The sequence below is a fragment of the Mobula birostris genome, chromosome 15 (assembly GCF_030028105.1).
Source record: "Mobula birostris isolate sMobBir1 chromosome 15, sMobBir1.hap1, whole genome shotgun sequence".
Lineage (NCBI taxonomy): Eukaryota > Metazoa > Chordata > Chondrichthyes > Myliobatiformes > Myliobatidae > Mobula > Mobula birostris.
In genome coordinates this window covers 47,461,863-47,488,965 of record NC_092384.1, presented here as the reverse complement: position 1 = coordinate 47,488,965, position 27,103 = coordinate 47,461,863, and the positions used below count along the sequence as shown (strand labels likewise).

At 39.6% G+C, this 27,103-nt stretch overlaps 1 protein-coding gene across 2 annotated transcripts in view; it reads left to right on the top strand.

Moving 5' to 3' along the window:
• ca5a (carbonic anhydrase Va) overlaps nucleotides 1-27,103 on the top strand; it is a 79,843-nt gene that overhangs the window by 23,781 nt on the left and 28,959 nt on the right. For both annotated transcript variants that reach the window (XM_072279736.1, XM_072279735.1), the window contains exon 4: nucleotides 11,463-11,581. In XM_072279736.1, coding sequence (XP_072135837.1) covers nucleotides 11,463-11,581 — 119 coding nt within the window. The remainder of the gene's footprint in view (nucleotides 1-11,462; nucleotides 11,582-27,103) is intronic.

The following is a 27,103-nucleotide window of genomic DNA, read 5'->3' as shown; positions in this document are numbered from 1 at the left end:
TTAACTCTTCTGTTAATTAGTATTCAAATGGATTGAAATATTAATTTACTTAGTTTTAATGTGAAAGAGTTAAATCATCCTGTGAAACGGAATAAGATTTTTGCTTATATTAAAAAATTAAGGGCCCCCATTATTTTTCTACAAGAAACGCATGTACACAGTTGTGACAACGCACACCTTTTTAATCGGTGGAGAGGTTTACAATTTCTTTCATCACTTAGAGAAAAATCTCGAGGGGTCTCGATCCAATTTCTTTTGTTCAACATAAAGTTGTCTGTGACCCTAATGGGCGATTTGTTATAGTGTCAAGGAAACTAGATAATAAATTAATTGTATTTGCCCCCAATGTGGATGACCCAGGATTTTTTGAGCATTTCTTTTCGTTCCTGCCAGATTTGTTTATTCTTTAGTGATGGGAGGAGATTTTAATTGTTGTCTAGACCCAGTATTAGATCGTTCTTCTCTTAAATCAGCCACACCTAATAAATCAGCTTTATTTATTCAATCCTTTCTGATATTGTTGATGTATGGCATTTTTTCGACCCAGCAGAAAGGGCGTATTCATTCTTTTCTCATGTCCATCATTCCTATACCAGAATTGATTATTTTTTTATTGATAGTCAAATGATTCCATTAGTTCGATCCATTGAATATAAAGAAATAACTGTATCCGACCATTCTCCTGTATTTCTATTTTTAAATCTTCCTGGTTTCACTCACATGAACAGATCCTGGCGTTTCAATTTAACTTTGTTATCTGATAAGGACTTTCTAAAATTTCTGGAGAATCAAATTACCCTTTTTTTTTTGAAGAAAATGCATTGGAAGAGACTTCTAGTCTTATCATTTGGGAGGCTTTTAAGGCTTATATTAGATGACAAGTTGTCTCCTATACTGCATATATTAAAAAAGCTGATAAAGAGAGAACTGACTTAGTTAATCAATTAAAACAATTAGACCAGAAATATGCTTTGGCACTAGACCCTGAACTACACAAAAGGTGTATTGAAATTAAAACTAACTATGATCTCTTTATAACGTATCCAATTGAAAGCCAACTTTTAAAAGATAGAAGCCAATACTATATACATGGAGAAAAAAAACTGGTAAACTATTGGCTAATCAATTGAAGACCTTTTATAGCTAAATGACAAATTAAAGAAATTCGCAAAACCAACGGTGATTTGACAACTGACCATTTTGAAATAAATGACACTTTTAGAGAATTTTATTCTAAACTGTATAGTTCTGATTTTGTTAAAGATAATACTGCAATGAACAATTTTTAGACCAATTAAATATTCCTGGACTTTTGGTTGATAATCAAAAGCAGTTGGATCAACCTATTTCTCTGTAGGAAATCGCTGAGTCTATACCTTCATTTCATTCTGGGAAATCTCCAGGACCTGACAGATTCTCTGGAGAATTTTATAAGGCTTTTTCTTCATTGCTTATACCTTATTTATGTTCTACCCTTACTAATTCCTTCAAGGTGGATAGGTTGCCACAGTCTTTATGAAGCTTCTATTTGGCATATTCTTAAAAAGAATAAGAATCCCACTGAATGCTCTTCATATAGACCAATCTCTTTACTCAATGTTGCTGCTAAGATTCTATCTAAAGTTTTGGCCCGTAGACTCGAGAATATTGTACCTCCTATAATATCTGATGATCAGACAGGATTTATTAAAAATCGATATTCCCATTTTAATGTACGGCGATTGTTAAATGTTATGCATTCTCCATACAAGGAAATATCGGAACGTATGATTTCTGTGGATGCGGAGAAGGCTTTTGACCGAGTTGAATGGAATTACCTATTTGAAACCTTCAAAAAATTTAATTTTGGGCCCAATTTTATTCTTTGGATTAAATTGCATTAGTTATCTCCCTCCGCTCAGGTCCTTCCTAACTTTCACAATTCTAAACCAATTAATCTCCAACGTGGAACCAGACAAGGATGTCAGTTAAGCCCTTTGCTTTTTGATTTGGTATTGGAACCTTTAGCAATTGCCTTTCGAGGGTCTAAAGATATCACTGGTATCTTAAGGAAAGGTACTATTCATAAAGTCTCGCTTTATGCTGATGACCTATTGCTTTTTATATCTAATGTTACAACTTCTTTACCCTCTATGTTTCTTTTACTGACTAATTTTAGTCAGTTTTCAGGATATAAATTGAATTTACATAAGAGTGAATTGTTTCCTTTAAATAATTTGATACCAACTGATTAACCTTCCTTTTAAAATTGTAAGAAAACAATTTACATATTTGGGTGTAACAATCGCTAAGAATTATAAGGAACTATTCAAAGAAAATTTTCTAACCTTAATGAGTTATGTGAAAAAGACACTTTCCAATTGGTCGCCTCTCTCTTTATCATTGATTGGTCGAATTAATTCTATTAAAATGAATATTTTACCTAAATTTATATACCTTCTTCAAGCTGCACTTGTTTTTATTCCTAAGTCTCTTTTTTGATTCTTTAGATTCGATTCTTTGTTCCTGTATATGGAAGAACAGAAAACCCTGATTAAATAAAGCCCACTTTCAAAAAATTAAAAAGAATGGAGGTCTTGCTGTACCCAATTTTAGGTTATATTATTGGGCAATTAACATACAAAATCTTGCGTTCTGGTTATATTAATCATGAGGATTGTCCAGTATGGGTCTTTTTTGAAGCCAATTCTGTTATGAAATTTTCTATTATTTCTCTTCTTGGATGTTCTCTTCCTCTATCTTTAAATAAATTAACTGACAGTTTGGTGGTTAAACACGCTTTGAGGATCTGCTACAGTTTAGAAAACATTTCAGTTTATTGAGATTTTCCCTTCCTAGTCCTATTTTTTCTAATCTTTTTTAAACCATCTATGACCGATCTGTTTTTTAGAACATGGGATAGATTAGGCATTAAACAATTTCAGGATCTGTTTGTTGGAGGGATTCTTTCTTCTTTTGAGCAGCTCTCAGTGAAATATAACCTATCAAATACCCACTTTTTTCGATACCTACAGATTAGAGATTTTTTAAGATCTGAACTACATATATTTCCTACCAGCCCAGATAGGAACATAATAGATGTAATTTTGAATTTGAAACCTTTTGATAATGGCTCAATATCTTATATTTATGGTCTGTTGGGACTGAGAATGTCTCCTTTAGACAAAATTTAAAAAGATTGGGAAAAGGATTTACAGACTTCATTATCTGATGAGACCTGGAGGGCTATTTTCAAAATGGTTAATTCTTCATGATTGTGTAGGCTCATCATTCCCTCCTACAATTTAAAGTGGTACATAGGCTCATATGTCTAAAGACAAGCCCTCTCGTTTTTTTTGCAGATATATCTTCTTAATGTGACAGATGTAATAATGGCGAGGCTTCATTAATTCATATGTTTTGGTCATGTTCGAGCCTTGAAAAATATTGGAAGGATGTATTCCAAACTTCTGTACTTTTTAAAGTTACTTTTAAGCCCAATCCTTTGACTGCCTTATTTGGTATGTTGTTGAGGAAAGAGCTATAATTTTGGAGCCTTCTCATTTGCGGGTACTGGCTTTTATTTTTCTTAAGGCTGGGAGGGTGATCTTGCTTAAATGGAAGGAGGTTGCCCCCCCCCACACACACACACATGCTCAATGGTTATGCGATGTTATGTCGTGTTTAAATTTAGAGAAGATTCGTTGTTCGATTTCTGATTCTAATCAAGATTTTCAAAGGCTATGGGGACCCTTTCTGAGCTATTTTGAAAATCTTTGAATTGTTATTGTTATTAAAATATAGATCTAGGCTATTATTATAAATCACTATCTGGTAAAGTACTCTTTTTTTTCTCTTTTTAACCAACCAGCTTTGTCTTGGTAGTGGGTGTAGATTTTTTTTATAATATAATTAACCATATTATTGTATTTCATAATTCAATTTATTTTATTTGATTGATCATGAATATGGGATACCGTGATTGTGTCAGTGTCATTTATATATAGTGCATTTTGTGCCACCTTGATTTATAATAAGTATCCTTATGAATTCTGTATTTGTGTATATGAAAATTAATAAAAATACTGGAAAAAGAAAGAAAAAGAAGATGGAAGATTAGTATTTATTGCATATTCCTAATTAATCTTGAACCAAAAGACTAGTTCAAAAGGTGATTAAGGGACAACTGTATAACAGTAGTCTGGTATTATGTATGACTTAGAGTTGCTATGTAGGGTGGATTTTATTCTTCAAAGGACTGGATTGTTTATTTGCTTTTGTGGAAGTGTTATCTTCACTGTATTTGAAGACATTACTTCCACAGGAAGGTTAACTATTCTGAACCTTATTCCTTTACTGGACCAATCAAACAAAGCCAAAGCTCTGAGGTGTTGCTGGATTCCTGGAAATTGCATACTTCGGGAGGATGTAATCAAAGTGGTATCTGTCCAGATTGATACAAAATATTCAACTGCATTTTTATCTGCCAAGTATACTGGTTAAGCTTTCTTCCATACTGCAAAGAACAAAATTAAATGGTCTTATTTATGTTCATTTGTTTTTTGTTGTGGCAGCTTTTGCTCTTTGACTTTATTTCCAAGAAACCAATTCTCAAGATTTTAGCCCAGATTCTACAATCAACATGAACACTACTTCAGTACTTTTTTTACTACTTAATTTAACTTAAATATATATATATATATATATATACTTCTGATTCTGGTCGTGCGTCACAGATTACACACCTGTATTTTTCTATTTGATTATTAATCCTGTCTTCCATTATTCTCTTAACGAAGATATTTTCACTACCATCTTTAATTAACAGCAATTGTTATTTGCACATTTTATGAATAGTTTCATTTCCCCCATCAGTGAAGTGTGAACAAATTATTGCTTCCCTGGAGATTTGACAAACACCATTACAATAATTTCCATGAACCTTGTTTGAGATTAAAGTAGGGATTGGGTGTGCAGGGGTGGTTTGATACGGAGGCATTTAGGGAATTTGAGGACACTGGGGTTCCCCACCAAAACAGCAACATTTACCACATTTTGTCCTCTGCATAAATCTAAATGATAAACCCTCCAGCCGCTTTTGTGGTCATCAGAACTGCATACTCATTGAGGAGTCTCTATGCTTGGGGACATCTTCCATTTGATACCTTAACCAGAAGGGATGTCTTCCAGTAAGATGGTGTGTGTTCGAACACAGCAGCCTCTTGGGCCAACCAAAGGTGCACTTTTCTTTTTAAAATGTGTTTTCTATGATCATAAGACTACAGTATACTGTACTCCAAGAACAACGGGTACTGTGGACGAGTTGGAGGAGGAGGAGGAGTGGGCTCTCAGCTGGGAGGAGGAGGAGCGGGTGGACAGACGGCCGGGAGAGTGTTTGGAGATGCTGACCTGCTGCTTGCCATTCAAAGACATTGTTGAAAGCAGAATACAGCGTAGCTGTGAGTGACTGTCTTGGATGTTTCACTTGCGATCGCAAGATCCTGTTGGACATTGATAATGTGAGATGCCACATGCTTGTTTCTCTTATTTGGTGGAGAGACCGGCAAGGAGACAGCAGTGTGGCCTCATTTGTAGTGAAGACAAAGCCTCAAGCAGGCTTGCCTGCTGCTGCAATCCAGGTGAGATGATGCTGGAGGCAGTACAGCATGGAGTCTGTGCTCAGTTGGGAGGTGGCCTCTAGTGTTCGACAAGTGGAAGTTCAGGCTGGATTGCCGTGAGCTGTATTTTGCATGCTGCTCAGGAATTTGGACTTTTCATGTGTTTTCTTGCCTAACGATGTGTATATTTTTTTTCTCTCTCACTATTTTGAATGTATGTTATGTATCTGGGCCCCAGAGGACTGTGGTCTTGTTTGACTCTATCCAAGTATGGTCTGAAATGATAATTAAACTTGATTTGATAAGTACCATAGTATTGGAATATATTCTCAAAACAGCATATTTATGTGTATAGTCCTCATCGTAGGCTTATTATGAGTTACAGTAGCTAGTACTATGAATACAAGCTAACAGCAACATAACTCGATGATAGATGTGAATAACGATGAAAAGGTAAATATGATTCGGGTAGCCACAAACATAAAAGTTTGAATGTCCCTTTAAGGGATAATGAGGCTACCACTTGTATGCAAATTTACCATTTGTCAGGAAGCAATAACTTAGCTCACACCAGTATAAATTTAGATTAAAATTGTACTGACAAAACATTTTAAACTATAATGAACAAAATAAAGAAAAAGAACCCCTTGCATGTATATTAGCCTAACTGTGCACATAATTGTTGGATGTCATTGTTGCATTATCAATCCGGTTTGCTTCACTTCGTTTACTCACGATACCGAACAATTCTGCCTGAAAACACAGTTCATGCAAAAACATAAATAAATATCCACTCCAAGGACAAGGCATCAAACATTCTCTAAGGTTGTGTGATAATTAGGTAATTTAAAGTTATCTGTACATTCTCTGAGACCATTGTCTGCCTGAAGATTTTCTGACAGCAATATCTGTCATTCCAAATTGAGTATTTCACAACGTTCACTCTTGTTTGTTATCTGTGTCCATTCTTTCATCTTTCTCCTTCTCTTTCTCCTTCCAAAATTCTTGCCTTTCCCCAGAAAGTGGTACCCCCCCCCCCGGGATCTCTCTAGAATGTTCTAGGGCATATTATTAGATGAAGTGTTAACAAGACAACTCCTATTGGCTATTACAACGAGCCTAACTTAATCAACTGATGAAAATCTACAGAAAATAAAATACTCAACAGCATAACTGTATTAATACAATAAAGCATCATCTTAAACCATTGTATTACAAATTCATTTGTATTATCTGTGCAGTAAACACTGAAAATTCCCAAATATGTATATACTTTATACTTTATTGTCGCCAAACAATTGGTACTAGAACATACAATCATCACAGTGATGTTTGATTCTGCGCCTCACACTCCCTAGATGTGTAAGAATTATATGTAAAAATTAAGGAATTTTATGTCGAAATAAAGCAATCTGGAATTGTACTGCTGTAAAATTTGACAGTGTAGATTCTGAATAATCCTCCTTTTCATCACTTTTTTGATCCAATTCTTTCACCTCTGTTTCCTACATTGTGCTTCATGCTGATGTCGACTCCTTCACCCAGTGTTCCTTCTTGATCTACTTATATAATTTCCACCGAGTGGCTTTATTTGTGTTAATGCCAGCATATGTTGAAAGGAACAACACACACAATTGGAACTTAGAAGATCAGGTAGTCTCCATGGAGAGGAATAAATGGTTAGCGTTTTGGGCCATGACCTTTCATCATGAGTCTTGATGAAGAGTCTTATCCTGAAACATTGACTTTTAATCCTCTCCATGGATGCTGCCTGATCTGCTGTGTTCCTCCAGCATTTTGCGTGTGCTGCTCTTGATTTCCAGCCTTTGTAGAATCTCTTGTGTTTATTATATGTTGAAAGGATGTTTCTTGCATTTCCTCTGTAGTTCTGTCTACCTGGCTTTGAGGGAACCAGCAAAAGTAACAACATTAAAAAATGCATCTCGCCAAAGGTTACGGATACAACATTGGCGCAAAGCAGATTAACAGTCTAAGTGTTGGTTACCAGCACAAAGACAAAACTGATGCCTTGGCTTTTCGGGCTGGTAGAAAACTAAACTTCTCATTCTGCAAGTAATCTCCATACTGATTGATTGGATGTTTATTCCCCGCATGGTGGCTGAAGCACTGCAGACAAAATGAAATGTTTGCGACATTTAATTTTAACGAAGAGGAGAAAGCTACCTTTTACTGGAACATGGGTATGGTCAGCTTTTGTTTAATTAAACTATGAAATCAGTGCATATGGGAATGACATCCCTTATACTTCAAAACCATCTACCTCAAATCATTACTCTGCATGGGAAGCCTTTTCTCAATGATAAACCTTATTGTATTTAATCTTGTACTATGTTCATGTATCATATGTCTATGTAGAGATAAAGTGTGCCCAATCAATACTAAGCTCCACCCATATTTTTCCCTGGGATATGTATTGTGCTCCCATTTTAAATCAGTGCCACTGGTCCTTGCTTTACAACTATTGGAACAATATTCCACTATTTACCTGATATCAACAATTTCTGGACATCACGAACATCTTCACCAAATCTCTTTTCAACCTGTATCTCCCAGGAGAACAATCCCAGCATCTTTGGTCTAACCCTGTAACTGCAATCCCTTATCTCAGGAACATACTAACAAAATTCTCATTAATTCATTAGGCCTTTTGCACCCTTAGTTGTGATATCCAATATTGAATATAGTGTGATAGTTGTGGCCTAAATACCATTTTGGTAGTGTAACCTTTCTACTTTAGTATCCTGTTCTTGTATTATTACAGAATCTGACTGGAATTGTCCTCTTTGGATTATATTGTCCTGTTTGTATTTTTCTGGGTTATAAAGATATCACTGCATGTTTTCTCTTTTTGTATTTCATCTGAATTCAATAATTATCCTCCTCACAGTTTATTACAAGTTTGGTGTGATCTACAGATTTTGAAATTCTATTTTGGTTCACCCCAATCCAAGTTATTAATAAGAGCAACGGTCCCTGGGCCATTGTCTACCCCTATCACTTTAATAAACTACAATTTGCCATGATTCTACTTTCTGTCATTTTATATTAGATCACCTTTGCTGTATAACAACAAGACTATTGAAATAGGAGAATGTGGCATCATTGTGAGTTGCTCATGTTTGGAGGTCCAGTATATATGCTTCCAAAAATGGCAATGTACCTCTGCAATACTTCTGGTTATAAGAGTTTCCACTGTTGAGGAGGGAATTGCAAAATTCAGTTCTGGTGATAATGACTGAATGCTGAACTTGGAGAGGACTCTATAGGCGGTTGTGTTCCTAGTTACTTACTGATCTTGACCTTGTGCTGTTGGCTGTGAGTTTGAGAGGTGGTATTGAAGTCAATGATTAACTGCTGTGCATTTTGCAGATGTGACATATTACAGCCAAACATCCTTTGCTGGGAGATTGTATGTTTGGACTGATGTTCTGGGTACTGGCCAGAAGAAATCTAATTCTGAATGGTATTGAGCTACTGAAATTGCACGCATTTAGACAAGTGGAGACTATTCCATTGCAATCCTACCTTATGCCTTATGGTGGAAAGGTTTAGGAATCAGTAGGTGAATCAAACTCTCAGACCCTATTCTGTTCATACTTCTTTGACTGATCTAGTTGAATTTCTGATTTTGGTGGTGGAGAAAATGGTAATGCCATTGAATGACCATTTTAGGTACTCAGAGGCATGTGTGAGGGCAAATCAGAAGCCATGGCTTACTGCAGAGGTTTGTACCAGGCTGAGGGATTGCAATGCTTCCTTTAGATCGGGGGATGCCTCAGCTCTCATGAAAGTGAGAACTGTGCTTTCCTGCTCCATCAGGAAAGCGAAATGGGAGCATTCTGAGAATTTATAGCCACTTCTGCAATACCAGGGTCACAAGGCCTTCCTCGCCAGCACTTTGTTCTGCGCATCAAACAGGCGTAGTCCATTCAGTCCATGTGGGCAGCAACGTTCCTCATCCCATTACACTGAGCACTGGCTGTGTGTTCAGCCACTGCTGTTTACATTGATGATGCATGACTGTGTTTCAGAATCCAGCTCAAACTGTGTCAGGTTTTCAGATGACACAACAGTGATTAGCCTTATCAAGAACATTGACAAGACAGAGTATAGAGAGGAAGTGCTGATGGGTTGGTGTGAGAAGAACAACCCAAGCCTGAATGTGGATAAAACAAAGGAAATTATTGTGGACTTCATGAAGTACAGATGAACCACCCTCTCTACCAATAGGTGGCTTCTCCACAGAGAGAATTAAGTGCACTAAGTTCCTGGGAGTTAATAACAAGGCTGACCAAACCTGGTCCCTTAATATCACCTCCCTGAACAAGAAGGCACAGCAGCAATTCCACTTCCTAAGAAGACTGAGACAAGCAAGGCTCTCTTCCTAGCCCCCTCTTCCCCCCCCCCCCCAATCTTAACTGTGTTTTACAGGACCACCATTGAGAGCATCCTGACAGGTATGGGAGCAGTCAAGTGTTGGACCAGAAGTCCCTACGAAGGACTGTGAGGACAGCTGAGAGGATCATATGTGTCTTCCTACCACCCATCGAGGACATTTATCAGGAGTGCTGCATATGCAGAACTCTTTGAATTTTTAAGGATCACAACCATCCATCCAGCATCCTCTTTGACTTTCTACCATCAGGCAGGAGACTACAATGCATAAAAACAAAAATGGTCAAGATTAGAAACAGTTTCTTCTCCCAGGCAATTGGGCTTCTGAACTGCCTGCTGCTTCATATTCAAAGTATTACTGGTTAATCTTTTCTGTACCTTACAATATTTAATATTAATGCACTTTAATTTGTTTATGTGTGATTTTATCCTTGCCTTCATAAGTTATCACGTGTTATGTATGTTATGTGTACTACTGTGCTTTACACCCTGGTATGGTGAAAAGTTGGCCGTTTTTATATCCATTATATAGTTATATACATGTATATAGTTAAATGACAATAAACTTGATTTGTTCTTCAAGATGGTACTTGCTTGGCACATGGAGAGCGTAAATATTGCTTGCTACTTATCAGCCAATGTTTGAACAGGTTCTCTGGTTCTTTACACGTATGATGAACTACTTATTCTTAGTAGTTGTGAATGTAATTAAACATTATGTACTCCCACCTTCTGCTTCCTAGGTACAGCAATTACCTTAGGTGTACCTTGTAATAATTCCTAGCATGCTAATTATTCTAGGAATACATTGCAGCAGCTCTTACTGGCATTGATAGCATAATGATAATTTATACTAGCTTCAAGCTTTAAAAAAACAAGGTTTAGTCATATATTTAGCTTCATATATGTGTTGAGAAATGGGCGTATACTGGTCTTAAAAGTAAGTTTGAAGCTTTTGAGAAAATAACTTGGCAACTTTTTGGTTGGTTTGGTAATCTGGTCTTTTAGAATTCATCACATTTTAAGAATAAGTAAAAATCCAGGAGTAATTTTCTATAGTTAATTTTGAATGCATTGTCTTTCAGTATCTATTAAAAGCTAAGTTTCTGACATTAACTTACAATATTACACGAATTTTAAACATTGAATGGAATGGCTCATTCATCGGTGTTTCCTTTCAAACTTGACAGAATAATGTTGGAGGGAAACTGTGTAAGCCATGGAGATATTAGCTTGCCAATGCACATACAATTCTTTGGAACGTGATCCACACCAATTATGATATATCTTCTCTGGCGATCTGTGCTCCAGGTCCAGATAATCCATTAGCAACACCAAATTGGGAGTCCAATAGCATTATCTGACTTTGTTTCGCACTTGATTGATTTTCTTTTAATGGTAACAACAGTAAGTATTCAAATATGCTTTGGATTTTTTTTTTGTTTCTAGTTATAAGCAATGGACCACTGCAAAACCATTACAGATTAAAGCAATTCCATTTTCATTGGGGTGCAGAAAATGATCGTGGATCAGAGCACACAGTTAATAATCAGGTCTATCCTGCTGAGGTATGATTTTTCCACTTCCACAGTCGTCTAAAATTTTATTGATAAAACTTAGTTCAGAAAAGTTGAAGAGAATATGCCTGAAAAATATCATTTTGAATTTGTTTTCTCCTCCCTTATGCTGTCCAAGATCCAAACAACAGGGCAAGCATGGGTACAGATTCTGCCACTATTCCTACATAAAAGGTAATCAAGAAAGGCAAATATCATAGGACAAGACTGAATACTGAGATCCAAAATTAATAATCAATAAAAACAATTGTTCATTTGGTTTTTGGACTGTGCTCTTGTCATTGATCATTGTTGTAAGCTATTTGCAGAATGTAATAGAGATGGCTGGGATTATTTTCTACAGTAAACATACAGTATATCTTGAATTTAGATAAGATTTTGCAGTTAAGATGGCATTTATTATATAAAAATAGAAAATGCTGCAAGTGTTCAGCAGATTAAGCAGTATCTGTGGAAAGTGAAACAGTTTATATTTCAGGTTAAAGACCTTTTGTCAGTGCTGGCATTCATTTTAAAAAATTGCACAACATTGCAGCATTGAACAAACTTCGCAGCCAATTAACAGCATAAGAATATAACATAGCACAGTATAGAAACCAAGCTGTTTGTCCAGCCCCACAAACATCAAGAGGGAATTTCACTCAGGTCCACTGACCGGGTAGAAAAAGACAGCGGATCGCGACAATGTAATTGAGCTCTGACCAGCGACCAATTGGAATTTGGGGTTGATTAGCAAGAAGGTGGGGCAAGCACTGCAGCCATTGTCTGAGTGGACAGAGTTAGAGTGGCTTTAGCTTCAGTCAGAGAAAGCAAAAGCAAATAAGCTCTAGGTAAAGTTTTTTTTTTCCTTCCCTTCATTATATCTGCTCAGTTGGGACAGCAGAGATGCCAGGCGGGGTAGTTGAATGTTCCTCTTGCAGTATGTGGGAAGGCAGGGAGACCTCTAGTGTCCCTGATGACTACAACTATGAGAAATGCATCCTGCTGCAGCTTCTAACAATCCATGCTAAGGAGTTAGAACTGGAAATGGACAAACTAGAGATTATTTGGCAGGCCGAAGCTGTAGCTTACACCCAAGCTACAGAACACAGGAAACTAGGTGACAGTCAGGAAGGGGAAAGGGGTTAAACAGCCAGTGCAGAGTGCCCCTGTGGCCATCCCCCTCAACAACAGGTATACCACTTTGGATACTGTTGGGGTGGATGACCTGACAGAAAAAAGTCACAGCAGTCAGGTCACTGGCTCTGTGACTCAGAAGGGAAGTGGGGGAGAAGAGGTGCACTGTGGTGATAGGGGATTCTTTAGTTAGGGAATGGACAAGAGGTTCTGTGGGCGATTTTGAGATACACGGATGGTATGTTGCCTCCTGGGTGCCAATGTCCTGAACATCTCGGATCAAGTCCTCAGCATTCTAAAGTGGGAGGGTGAGTAGTGGCCCATGTAGGTACCAATGACATGGTAGAACAAGTGACGAGGTTCTGCATAGGGAGTTCAGTGAGTTAGATGCTAAATTAAAGGGCAGGACCTCCAGAGTTGTGAGCTCAGGATTGCTACTCATCCCATGTGCTACTGAGGCCAGAAATAAGAGGATCATATAGTTTAACAGGTGGCTAAGGAATTAGTGTAGGAGTGAGGGAGTAAGATTTTTGGATCATTGGACTTTCTTTCAGGGAAGTTGGGACCTGTACAAAAGGGACGATTTGCACCTGAACTGGAGGGGGATTAATATCCTAGTGGGAAGGTTTGTTAATACTGCACAGTGGTGCTTAGGCTAGAGTTGCTGGGGAATGGGAACCAGAGTACCAGAACAGTTAGTGAGGAGGTTGAGGAAGGAGATGTTGTTAAGATCTCAGACAAAGTCAGGAGTCAAAAGATTGAGCATGGTGTGACTAGTGTCCTGAGCTGAGTCTATTTCAATGCAAAGAGTATCATAGGAAAGGTGGATGAGCTCAGGGCATGGATGACCGCCTGGAATTATGATGATGTAGCCATTAGTGAGATTTGGTTAGAGCAGGGGGAGGACTGGCAGCTCAATATTGCAGGGTTCCATTGTTTTGGACATGACAGAGCTGAGGGATTAAAGGAGAAGGGGTGATGTTACTAGTCAGGGAAAATGTCACGGCAGTGCTCTGTCAGGACAGACTGGAGAATTTAACTAGTGAAGTGTTGTAGGTAGAACTGAGAAACAAGAAAGGTATGACCATGTTAAGATCACAAGACAAAGGAGCAGAAGCAGGCCATTCAGCCCATCGAGTCTGCTCTGCCACTCCACCATGAGCTAAACTATTCTCCCATCTAGTTCCAATTTCTGGCTTTTTCCCCATATCCCTTGATACCCTGACTAATTAAATACCTATCAATCTCCTCCTTAAACACCCTCAATGATTGGGCCTCCACAGCTGTATGTGGCAACGAATTCCATAAATCCATGACCCTCTGGCTAAAAAAATTTCTCCTCATCTCTGTTTTAAACGGGTACCCTCTAATTCTAAGACTGTGGCCTCTTGTCCTGGACTCACCCACCGTGGGAAACAGCCTTTCCAACCCTTTAAACATTCAAAACGTTTCTATGAGATCCCCTCTCATTCTTCTATACTCTAATGAATACAGTCCAAGAGCCGACAAACACTTCTCATATGTTAGCCCCCACATTCCAGGAATCGTCCTCGTAAATCTTCTCTGAACTCTCTCCAACATCAGTACATCCCTTCTAAGATAGGGGGCCCAAAACTGCACACAGTATTCCAAATGAGGTCTTACCAGTGCCCCGTAGAGCCTCATCAACATCTCCTTACTCTTATACACTATTCTTCTTGAAATGAATGCAAACATAGCATTCGCTTTCCTTACTGCCGATCTAACCTGGTGGTTAACCTTTAGGGTATCCTGCACGAGGACCCCCAAGTCCCTTTGCACTTCCGATCTTTGAATTTTCTCCCCATCTAAATAATAATCTGCCTGATTACTACTACTTCCAAAATGTACAACCGTACATTTCTCAACATTGTATCTCATCTGCCATTTTTTTGCCTGCTCTCTGACCAAGTCTCTCTGCAACCTTTCTGTTTCTTCAACACTTCCTGCTCCTCCACCTGTCTTGGTGTCATCCACAAATTTAGCCACAAAACCATTTAATCCATAATCTAAATCATCAATATACATCGTAAAAAGAAGCGCCCCCCAACACCGACCCCTGTGGAACACCACTAGTAAACTGCAACCAATCAGAATAGGATCCCTTTATTCCCACCCTTCGCTTTTTGCCTATCAGCCAATGCTCCACCCATTCCAATATCTTTCCTGTAATTCCATGGGCTCTCATCTTATTAAGCAGCCTCTTATGCGGCACCTTATCGAAGGTCTTTTGAAAATCCAAATACACAACATCCACAGCCTCTCCCTTGTCAACCTTATTTGATATTACCTCAAAAAATTCCAATAGGTTGGTGAGACAGGATCTTCCCTTCATGAAACCATGCTGGCTTGGGCATATCTTGTCATGCACCTCGAAGTACTTCATAACCTCATCCTTGAGGATCGACTCCAATAAATTTCCAACTACCAATGTCAGACTAATAGGTCTGTAATTTTCTTTTTGCTGCCTCCCTCCTTTCTTAAAGAGCAGAACTACATTTACGACCTTCCAGTCCTCCAGAACCATGCCAGAGTTTATTGATTCCTGGAAGATCATTTCCAATGCCTCCACAATCTCCAAAGCCACGTCCTTCAGAACCTATGGGTGCACCTCATCCGGTCCAGGAGACTTATCTATTCTTAGTCCATTTAGCTTCCCAAGCACTTTCTCTCTAGTAATCTTGACTGTACCTAATTCTATTCCCTGAGACCTCTGGCTATCAGGTATGTTGCTAATGTCTTCCACTGTGAAGACTGATGCAAAATACTCATTTAGTTCCTCTGCCATCTCTTTGTTACCCATTATAATTTCTCCAGCATAATTTTCAATCGGTCCTATATCTACCCGTATCACTCTTTTACTCTTCATATATTTAAAAAAAACTCTTAGTATCCTTTTTTATGTTAATTGCCAACTTCCTTTCATAATTCATCTTTTCTTTCCTAATGACTTTCTTAGTTTCCTTCTGTAAGTTTTTAAAAGTCATCCAGTCCTCAGTTTTCCCACTAATTTTTGCTTCCTTGTACGCCGTCTCTTTTGCTTTTATGTTAGCCTTAACCTCTCTCGTTAGCCACATTTGTGCCATTTTTCCATTCATGATTTTCTTTTTTCTTGGAATATATTTTTCTTGTACTTTCCTTATTTCTTGTAGGAATTTCATCCAATTCTGCTCTACCATCCCTCCATCTAGCTTACTTTTCCAATTGTCTTGGGTCAGTTCCTTTCTCAAACCACTGTAATTTTCTTTGTTCCACTGAAATATCAATACACCTGATATCAGCTTCTCCTTTTCAAATTTGAAACTGAACTCAATCATATTATGATCACTACTTCCAAGAGGTTCTATTACCTCCAGCTCCCTAATTGCTTCAGGTTCATTACACAGCACCCAATCCCAGACATCCCACCCTGCAAAAACTCATTTCAGGGAGGTAGCATCATCAGTTTGCGGGAGACTCCCAGAACTTCCAGAAGAGGTGGGATGTCTGCAATAGAGTAGCTCCTTAGCAGCTAGCCAGCTAGTTTAAATAACGTTAGCTATGCTAATGAACGAATGGCACCTGTTAAACTCACCTCAACATGTCTTTTACAGTCTTAACCCACCATGGGCAACAGAAAAGTCACTGTTGCAAACAGTGCAGCAAGCAACACTGTCATTATTTTTGACCCCTATTTGACAGGAGTACACTTTAGGGTAGTCTGGGGTGACGTACATTTTATATTTTTTTTTGGAACACTCTGCCATGGCTCACTTGTTTGTTCTCTCTCTCTCTCTCTCTCTCTCTCTCTCTCTCTCTCTCTCACTCAGTCTCTCTCACGCTGACTTTGTGTTGTTCGCTGTCTCTCACATTCTCTCTTGCTGGCTGTCAAAACAATTGATTTCAAGGACATTTTATATAATTTGCGGGTATCAGGGAGCCATTATTAATATGCAGGAGACTCCCGGAACTTCCAGGAGAGGTGGGATGTCTGCAATCCAAAACAGCTGATCCCCTGGTGGGCTTATGGACAAGCTGCTCCAAAAAGCCATCCCGTAAGGCATTCTGCAATCTCCCTCTCCTGAGATTCAGTACGTTCCTGACTTTCCCAATCCACTTTCATATTAAAATCCCTCATAATTATCTTGACATTTTCCTTCTGACACAGTTTTTCTATTTCCAGCATCCTGGCTGCTGTTTGGAGGCCTGTATATAACTGCTATTAGTGTCTTTTTACCCTTGCCATTTCTTAACTTGACCCATAAGGATTCTACCTCTTCTGATCCTATGTCCAGAGCCACGCTACCTCCTTTCCCTACCTTCCTATCTTTCCTATACACTGTGTATCTTTGGGCATTCAGCTCCCTATCACATCCATCATTTATGACTCGGCAATGGCCACAATGTCATATCTTTTAAAATGGGCTATTTTATGGAGCACCCAACCATCCTAGGGATTTAAGGAGCAAATTTGTAATGAGATTGCAGACTGATGCAAGAAACATAAGGTTGTTATAGTAGATAATTTTAACTTTCCACATTTTGACTGGGAGTCCCACACAGTAAAATGACGAGGTGGGGTAGAGTTTGTCAAATATGTTCAGGAAAGTTTCCGTCATCAGTACATAAAAGTTCCAATGAAAGAGCTTGCAATATTGAGTCCAGGAGATGGGATGTTATATGGAAGTTGTATAAGATGTTGATGAGACCTAATTTGGAGTATAGAGTGCAGTTTTGGTCACTTACCTACAGGAAAGATATAAATGAGGTTAAAAGAGTACAGAGAAATTTTACAAGGATGTTCCTGGCTCAGGTGGACCTGAGTTATAAGGAAAGATTGAATAGATTAGGTCTGTATTCTTTAGAATGTAAAAGATTGAGAGGAGATTTGATAGAGGTATACAAAATTGTGAGGGATATAGAAAGGGTAAATGCAAGCAAGCTTTTTTCACTGAGGTTGTGTGGGACTACAATCAGAGGTCATGAGTTAAGGATGAAAGGTGAGAAGTTTAAGGGGAACATGAGGGGAAACTTCTTCACTCAGAGGGTAGTGAGAGTGTGGAATGAGCTGCCAGCACAAGTGGTGTATGTGAGCTCAATTTCAACATTTAGGAAAAGTTTGGATAGGTGCATGGATATTAGGGATATGGAAGGCCATAGTCCTGGTGCAAGTAGATGGGAGTAGGCAGTTTAACATGGACTAGATGGGTCAAGGGGTCAGTTCCTGTGCTGATAGTGATGAAACAGCATACAGGAGCGAGATACACCAGTTAGTTGAGTGGTATTGCAGCAACAACCTTACATTCAAAGTCAACAAGACCAAAGAGCTGATCCTGGACTACAGAAAGTATAAGATGAGGGAACACAAACCAATCCTCTTGAGAGATCAGAAGTGGAGAGAGTGAACGATTTCAAGTTTCTGGGTGTTAGTACCTCTGAGGACCTAACCTGGATGCAACATAATGATGCAGCTATAAAGAAGGCAAGACGGTGGCTGGATTTCATTAGGAGTTTGAGGAGAATTGGTTTGTCAACTAAAACACTCAAATTTCTACAAATATACTTTGGGGAGCATTCTGACTGGCTGCATCACTGTCTGGTATGGGGTGGGGGGTGCTACTGCGCAAAATTGAAGTAAGTTGCAGAAACTTGTAAAATTAGTCAGCTCCATCATGGGTACTAAAGACATCTTCAGGGAGCAGTGCCTTAGGAAGGCAGCGTCCATCATTAAGGATCCCTGCCACCCAGGACATGCTCTCTTCTCGTTGTTACTGTCAAGAAAGAGGTACAGAAGCCTGAAGGCACACACTCAGTGATTCAGTAACAGCTTCTTCCCTTCTGCCATCCCATTTCTAAATGGACGTTGAACCCCTGAATGCTACCTCACTACATGTAAAAAATTTTTTTTTTTGCACTACTTATTTTAACTTAACTATCGGTTTTTTCCCCTATTTATTTATCATGTATTTCATTGTACTGCTGCTGTAAAATTAACAAATTTCATGGCATATGCCGGTGATATTAAATATGATTCTGATCCTGTAATTCCCTATGACTAGGGCATGACTTTTGAGTTTGGAATAGTTCATTGATGGCTCATGTTGACCAGGACTTGAGAATTCCTGCGTCCTTCATAACACACCATGTTAACACTAATGGCCTCTGCAATGCAGACATATACTGAGTATTAATTTGCATTTAAAAGGTGACAGATATCTGGTGCTCAGCTCCTGAATTGTAGAATTATGGCTGTTATTGCCCTAGTAACCAGATGATTTGCCAGTAATTTTGACTTGTGTTCAAATTCCACCTTGGCAACTGGGGAACTTCAGTGTAAATTGTAAATAAATTTGGAGCAAACACAAGCATCATTAAGGGTAAGTAAAAACTGTGGGGTTGCTGTGAAAGCCAGCTGATACATTTTTGCCATGCCATCTTTGTATAGCCTCACTAAATGCAACCACACCTCAGAGTGTGGTTGCTTCTTAACTGGTATCTGAATTGGCTTAGGGAGCCACTAAGCTTGAACAGCAATTCACAAGCTTGCCAGTGATCTTCACATACAGTGTATTAATAATAGAAAAAAAAGTTGCCAAAATCTTCGTCTGTGCTTTTGGTTTCCTTCAGCTTTGGTTACAGTTACCTCGCCTGATTCTTATTTAATACTGCTCGTAAAGCTAAGCTTATTCAAAATTCACAATTTGCCGATGTCATAATTCTCATCATTCTCTGGTCCAATAGCCATGTGCATGTGCTTGCTGATCCAGCTTTTAATTATGTATACGAGACTGGGATTTATTGACAAGACCAAAACTCAGTGCAGTGAAAAAATTTAGCTTTTCTATTGTTCAGTGCCTTGAAAAAGTATTCAACCCCCAACCCTTTATTCATATAAATGAGTATTACAACCAGGGACTTTGATCAATTTAACCGAGAATTTTTATTTGTGATTCACATGCTCCTTTATTCACAAAAGGACCCAAAAAACAGAAAAAATTGTAAAGCATGAAAAACTAAACTGTATTGTCAGCAGTTCAAAAGTACTGATTACCCTTTGCTCAGTACTTAGTGAATCACCTCTCGCAGCTATTAAAGTCAATAGACCTTTTTGGGTAAGTATTAGTTCTCCACAATGTGATGAAGCAAGATTTTTCCATTACTCCTTGCAGAATTGTTCAAACTGTGCCAGGTTAGTTGGGGAGCAGTGGTGGCCAGCACATCTTTACAGTATCTTCTAAGTGAAGCTTTGCGAAGTCTTTATGGGCAAGGATTTGCTTTATTTTTAGCCAGAACTTCCTCCTTGCCACTCTTCCATTAATAACTTTTTTGTGCAAGGGTTTAAGAGATTGTGGAGCCATGAATTTCATCTCCAGTTGCAGCCACTAACTTATGCAGCTCACTCAGCGTAACTTGGTGTCACAATAGCCTCTCTTACAAGTGCCATTCTTCAGCTACTAAGGTTAAAGGGGTGGCCTGACCTAGGCAACGTGGCTATGGTTTCATATTTTTTCCACTTTTTTATGATGCACTGAGCTCCAAGGTGTGTTCAGTGCCTTTGAGGCAGTCTTGTGTCCTTCCCCAGATCTATGCTTCTCTATTAACGTTTCCCTGACTTATTTTGAAAGCTCTTTTGCCTTTATTTTGGTTTGGTCTGTTGAAAATCTATCATACTGTTAGACCTTAGAGAAACAGTGGGTATTTATTCTTAGGAAACTCATTGAAAACAGGTAATCCTCAAATTTTCTACATCAATGTGGGTGAGTTGGTAAGGTGATATACATTAGTGCACCTGAGGAAAGACTGTAGTAATTACAAAGGGGATGAATGCTTTTTCAGCCTCAGTTTTGGTTTTTAATTTTTAATAAATTTGGCAGGTTTTGGAATTTTTCTTTTGATTTGACATCAAAAGAATGTTTTGTAGATTAGCTCAAAAAATCCTACTTCAATATATTTTAAATTTAGAAAATGAGACATGAAATGTGAAAGCAGTTGTTGGGGTGGAATACTTTTAACGTAAATGTTAATTATATTAAAAATATGACAAAATTTTCAAAACAGCTTCTGTTTGCTCAAGAAGCCAGCCAAGGAGGACGTGTCCAGACTCAAGGACAGCTACTATTCTCTGTTCTTCTGTAGAGAGTATTTTACTCTTCTTGGCAGTGCCTCACAGGAAAATGAAATGAATATTTGAAAGTGAGCTAGTGCAATACTTGCAACACACATAAAATGTTGGGAGAACTCAGCAGGCCAGGCAGCATCTATGGAAAAGAGTACAGTCAATGTTTCGGGTATCAACTGTATTTTTCCACAGATACTGCCTGGCCTGCTGAGTTTGTCCAGCATTTTGTGTGTGTTGCTTGGATTTCCACCATCTGCAGATTTTCTCTTGTTTGTGATTAGAACAATACTTGATTTTTTCATATTTTGTTTACTGTAAGTAATCACTGATGATTTTAGTATTTTAGTGTGTTTTTCTGACAATGGTACAGGTGTATTAATGTTAAGAATATAAGCAAGTGGGTAGGCCATTTGCATTCATAAAACTTCCATTCTCATCGCTTGACTGTGTGTTTCCTCTAGATTAGGGGTCGCCAGCCCGTCGATCGCGATCGACTGGTCCATCTTTCAGACTTTCCCAGTAGATCCAGATTCTCTGGATTCTTTCAAAAAAGAGTTAGATAGAGCTCTTAAAGATAGCGGAGTGAAGGGGTATGGGGAGAAGGCAGGAAAAGGGTACTGATTGTGGATGATCAGCCATGATCACAGTGAATGGTGGTGCTGGCTTGAAGGGCTGAATGGCCAACTCCTGTACCTATTGTCTATCCCGAAAAAAATCAAAAATAAACACAAAGTTTGTACACAAATACTGTTGTAATGTGAGCATTATAAAATTAAGTAATATTAATTAGGATAATGGTAATATAACAATACTTTTGTTACAAAGCTGTTTGTAAAGAGAGATTGTTTCCGGGTTGCGGGGTTTTAGTTCCGTTCTTTCTGCCCAGTGCGCATGTGTGTAGCACCCCCGCCATGAACTGCGTTTTCAGCGTAGCTTGTGCTGCATCAAAGTGACCAATTAAATTAGATGCACAGTGGTCCCCAACCACCGGGTTGCGAAGAATGCAGCAGTACAGCAGTAGGTGGAACGCACCCAGCACATCTTTAAGAAAAAAGCCAAAATAAACAAGCTAATTAATTAGGTGCCGCCCAGCACGTAAATGTTGGCCCAGATCAGAGGCAATTGCAATAAGGCTTATTCAAGGAAGCAATGGTCATTACCGCAGAGATTGTTTTTAATGACTTTAAAAACAAAAACGGCATCAGAACCACATTACGTAATATACTGCTTGGCCCTGCAACAGTGACAAGGAGGGTAGAGTCACTGTCAGAGGACGTGGATATTTTTCACTATAATTCAATGAATCCCTGGATGTAATGCAAACAGCTCAGCTTGTTGTATTTGTCAGAATGGCTTTCCAGGATTTTACAACAAAGGAGGACTTCCTCACTCTTTTGCAATTAGAGGAGAGAACGAGAGGTGAGGATATTTACAATGAGTTTAAAAAATATGTCCGCGAAAATGACAACCCCATTCATAAACTGGTGGCAATTACTACTTATGGGACCCCAGCAATGCGCAGTGTGCGCGTTGGTTTTATAGCACTAAAAGTCAGTGCCTACTTCGGGTCAATTTATCTATGTGAAATTGCATTTTCACAGATGAAATATTATTAAATCTAAGTACAGGAGCTGTCTTACTGACAGACACCTCACAGACTGTCTCAGACTGGCTATCTGTAGTTATGAGCCAAAATTCAGGGAACTAGCATTAAGTATTCAGCACCAGTCATCACACTGAGTGCAACAGTCAATTTTTATTCATTTATTTTTCATGCTGAAATAAAATCAAATAATGAAACTTAGAATTAAAGGTGTGAAGTATTGTAATATTCTTAAAGAAAGATATGCTAGTTACAGTGTTTTCTAGATTGAATTAATTTGAAAGTTTGACAAAAGTATTTTTGTGTAATTCAAATACAATTAGCCCAAATAAAAGGCCTCAAATTGGCAGTACAATCTAAGATGCTTTTTCTCTAAACAATTTAGTAGGTAGATCTTGCCTTTCGCTAAGGTCGAGGTAGGGGATCTTGGGCTTAAAAAGGTTGGTGACCACTACTCAAGATGTTCTGGTTTCTTTTCATCCGGAGACTTGCGATTAGGGTTGGTGAGTTCCGGGCATGCTATGCTGGTCCCGGAATCGTGGCGACAATTGTGGGCTGCCCAGTACAATCCTCACTGATTTCATTCGGCACAAACTCTGCATTTTAATGCATGCTTCAATGTACATGTGGCAAATAAAGCTCATCTTTAAAAGCGAAGAGAGGAAACTAGTTTTGCCATTCATAGGCAGTATGTATATATTCAGATTTTTAAATGTAATTATATGAAAGCTTGTTTGTATGTAGGACTGTCCATAAGGTGGCTTTTTTTTTTTAAGCTTTTATTTTTATAAATACAGTGCAGAATAGGCCCTTCCAACTCAGAAAGCCGGCGTTGCCAAGCAACTCAACCTCTTTAACCCCAGCCTAATCACAGGACAATTTACAATCACCAATTAACCTACTAACTGCTATGTCTTTGGACTTTGGAAGGAAAGCAGAGCACCCAAAGGAAACGCATGCACACACAGGAAGAATGTACAAACTTTCATATAGCGGACAGCAGAATTGAACTGATGTTCAACCTGTATACAGGAAAATACAAGCTGTGCACATTTCTTTACATTTATTGGTCAAAGTAAATTAGTTATCAAAGAACATGCGTTTCACCATATACAGCCCATAGGTTGTGGGAACATTCCAAAGATGGGGTGAGTGAAGTTATCCCCTTTGGTTTAAGAGCTAATGGTTCAGGGTGTAATAACTGTACCTGAACCTGGTGGTGTGAGTCGTGAGGCTCCTATACCACCTTCCTGATGGCAGCAGTGAGAAGAGAGCGTGACTTGGGCGGTGGACGCTGATTTACTGTGACAATGTTCTGTGTAGATGTGCTCACAAAATACTCTGCAGATGCTGGGATCAAAACAACACGCACAACACACTGGAGGAACTCAGCAGGTCGGGACTCACCTTCTTCATAGGGCCTCTGCCCCCTCCCTCTTCAGTCCTGACGAAGGGTCTCGGCCAGAAATGTGGACTGTTCGTTTCCACAGATGCTGCCCAACCTGCTGAGTTCCTCCAGCATGCTGTACGTGTTGTGTAGATGTGCTCAATGCTGCAGAAGGCTTTACCCATGATGGACTGGGCCATATCTACTACTTTGTGTTGGATTTTTCACTCAAGGGCTGTGGTGTATCCATACCAAGCTGTGATACAGTCAGTCAATATACTCTCCACTGCACATCTATAGACATTTGTCTAAGTTTTAGATGTTGTTCGAATCTTCACAAACTCCCAAGGAAATACAGGTGCTGCCTTGCTTTCTCCTTAATTGCACGTGTGTGCTGGGCCCAGGACAGTCCTCCGAAATAACAACACAGAGGAATTTAAAGTTGCTAATCCTCTCAGGACGCAGGAGCGTGACGTCAACAGGACCACGCAGAGAGTTTAAAAAGGAGTACACCCTATACAGCAGGCAGCGGAATGAGTGGGTGCAGAGTGTAGGGCTTTGGCTTCAACGGGCTTCGGCGGTAAATGGGACGAGGCGAGAGCGGAGCACCAACTCTTCTTTTTTCTCCCCTCCCACCTTCACTAATTGGCCTGGACAGACAGGAACAGCAGGTCTCACACAGCTAACGGTCTAAAAAGTCCGTCTGTTTGGCGAGGTAAGTGGGTGAATAGACTTATTTTTCCTGTTTCATTCCTGTAGAATTAGATAGCATGCCTGCAGGGTTAGTGCTTTGTTCAGGGTGTCAGATGTGGGAATCCTGGGAGACCTCCAGCCTCCCTGATGGGCACATCTGCGCCAGGTGCACCGAGATGCAGCTCCTCAGAGACCGTGTTAGGGATCTGGAGCTGCAGCTTAATGACCTACTGCTTATTAGGGAAAGTGAAGAGGTGATAGACATGAGCTACAGGAAGGTAGTCATCCCTAGGCTACAGGGGTCAGAAAACTGGGTCACTGTCAAGAGTGGGAAGGGAAATGCCCGGATAGTGGAGAGCACACCTGTGGCTGTCCCCCTCAGCAACAACTATCTTGTTCTGGATGCTGTTGAGGAGGATGACCTGACAGGGGACGCCCACGGTGACCAGGTCTCTGGCACTGAGCTTGGCGTTGTTGTGCAGGAGAGAAGGAGGGAGAAGAGGAATGCGGTAGTCGTAGGGGATTCCATAGCCAGGGGAACGGACAGGAGATTCTGCGAGCCTGATAGAGATACCCGCATGGTGTGTTGCCTCCCAGGTGCCAGGGTACGGGATGTCTCGGATCGGGTCCTGAATATTCTGAAGGGGGAGGGTGAGCAGCCAGTTGTCTTGGTACATGTTGGTACCAATGACATAGATAGGACAAAGGAGGAGGTCCTGAAGAGAGATTTCCAGGAGTTAGGAAGGAAGCTGAGAAGCAGGACCTCCAGGGTAGTAATCTCGGGATTGCTATCTGTGCCACATGCTAGCGAGGGCAAGAATAGTAGGATCAGGCAGATGAATGCATGGCTGAGAGACTGGAGTAGGGGGCAGGGCTTCAGATTCTTGGAGCCTGTTCAAAAAGGACAGGTTACACCTGAACCCGAAGGGGACCAATTTCCTGGCGGGAAAGTTTAATAGAGCTGTTAGCGAGGGTTTAAACTAATTTGGCAGGGGAATGGGAACCGGAATGACAGAGCGGAGGAAAGGGAAAACAGAAATAAATCTAAGATAGTGAGCAGTAAAGATGTCAGGAAAGACAGGCAGGTGATGGGGCAAATTTGTAGCCATTAGGATGAATTGCAGTGCAATAAAGTTACAGTGAAATCAAAGCGAAAAGTATCAAATACTGGTCTTAAGGTGTTGTACTTAAATGCACGCAGCATAAGGAATAAGATGGATGATCTTGTCGTACAGCTACAGATTGGCAGGTATGATATTGTGGCCATCATTGAGACCTGGCTAAAGGATGCATTGTCTCTGGGAGCTGAACATCCAAGGATACACGTTGTATCGGAAGGATAGGAAGGTAGGCAGAGGGGGAGGCATGGCTTTATTGGTAAGAAATGATATTAAATCATTAGAAAGAGGTGATATAGGATTGGAAGGTGCAGAGTTTTTATGGTTGAGCTAAGAAATAGCAGGGGTAAAAGGACTGTGATGGCAGTTATTTATAGGCCTCCAACAGCTGCAGGGATGTGGACTACAAATTACAACTGGAAATAGAAAAGGCTTGTCAGAAGGGCAGTGTTATGATAATTGTGGGGGATTTTAACATGCGAGTGGATTGGGAAAATCAGGTCAGCACTGGATCTCAAGAGAGAATTTGTAGAATGTCTGCGAGATGGCTTTTTAGAACAGCTTGTTGTTGAGCCCACTAGGGGATCGGCTGTACTGGATTGGGTATTCTGTAATGAACCGGAGGTGATTAGAGAGATTGAGGTGAAGGAACCCTTAGGAGGCAGTGATCATAACATGATTGCGTTCACTGTGAAATTTGAAAAAGAGAAGCTGAAATCTGATGTGTCGGTATTTCAGTGGAGTAAAGGAAATTACAGTGGCATGAGAGAGGAACTGGCCAAAGTTGACTGGAAAGGGACACTGGTGGGAAAGACAGCAGAGCAGCAGTGGCTGGAGTTTATGCGAGAAGTGAGGAAGGTGCAAGACAGGTATATTCCAAAAAAGAAGAAATTTTTGAGTGGAAAAAGGATGCAACCGTGGTTGACAAAAGAAGTCAAAGCCAAAGTTAAAGCAAAGGAGAGGGCATACAAGGAAGCAAAAATTAGTGGGAAGACAGAGGATTGAGGAGTTTTTAAAACCTTACAAAAGGAAACCAAGAAGGTCATTAAGAGGGAAAAAGTTAACTATGAAAGGAAGCTAGCAAATAATACCAAAGAGGATACTAAAAGCTTTTTCAAGTATATAAAGAGTAAAAGACAGGTGAGAGTAGATACAGGACCAATAGAAAATGATGCTGGAGAAATTGTAATGGGAGATAAGGAGATGGCAGAGGAACTGAACGAGTATTTTGCATCACTCTTCACTGAGGAAGACATCAGCAGTATACCGGACACTCAAGGGTGGCAGGGAAGAGAAGTGTGTGCAGTCACAATTACGACAGAGAAAGTACTCAGGAAGCTGAATAGTCTAAAGGTAGATAAATCACCCAGACCAGATGGAATGCACCCGTATGTTCTGAAGGAAGTAGCTGTGGAGATTGCGGAGGCATCAGCGATGATCTTGCAAAAGTTGATAGATTCTGGCATGGTTCCGGAGGACT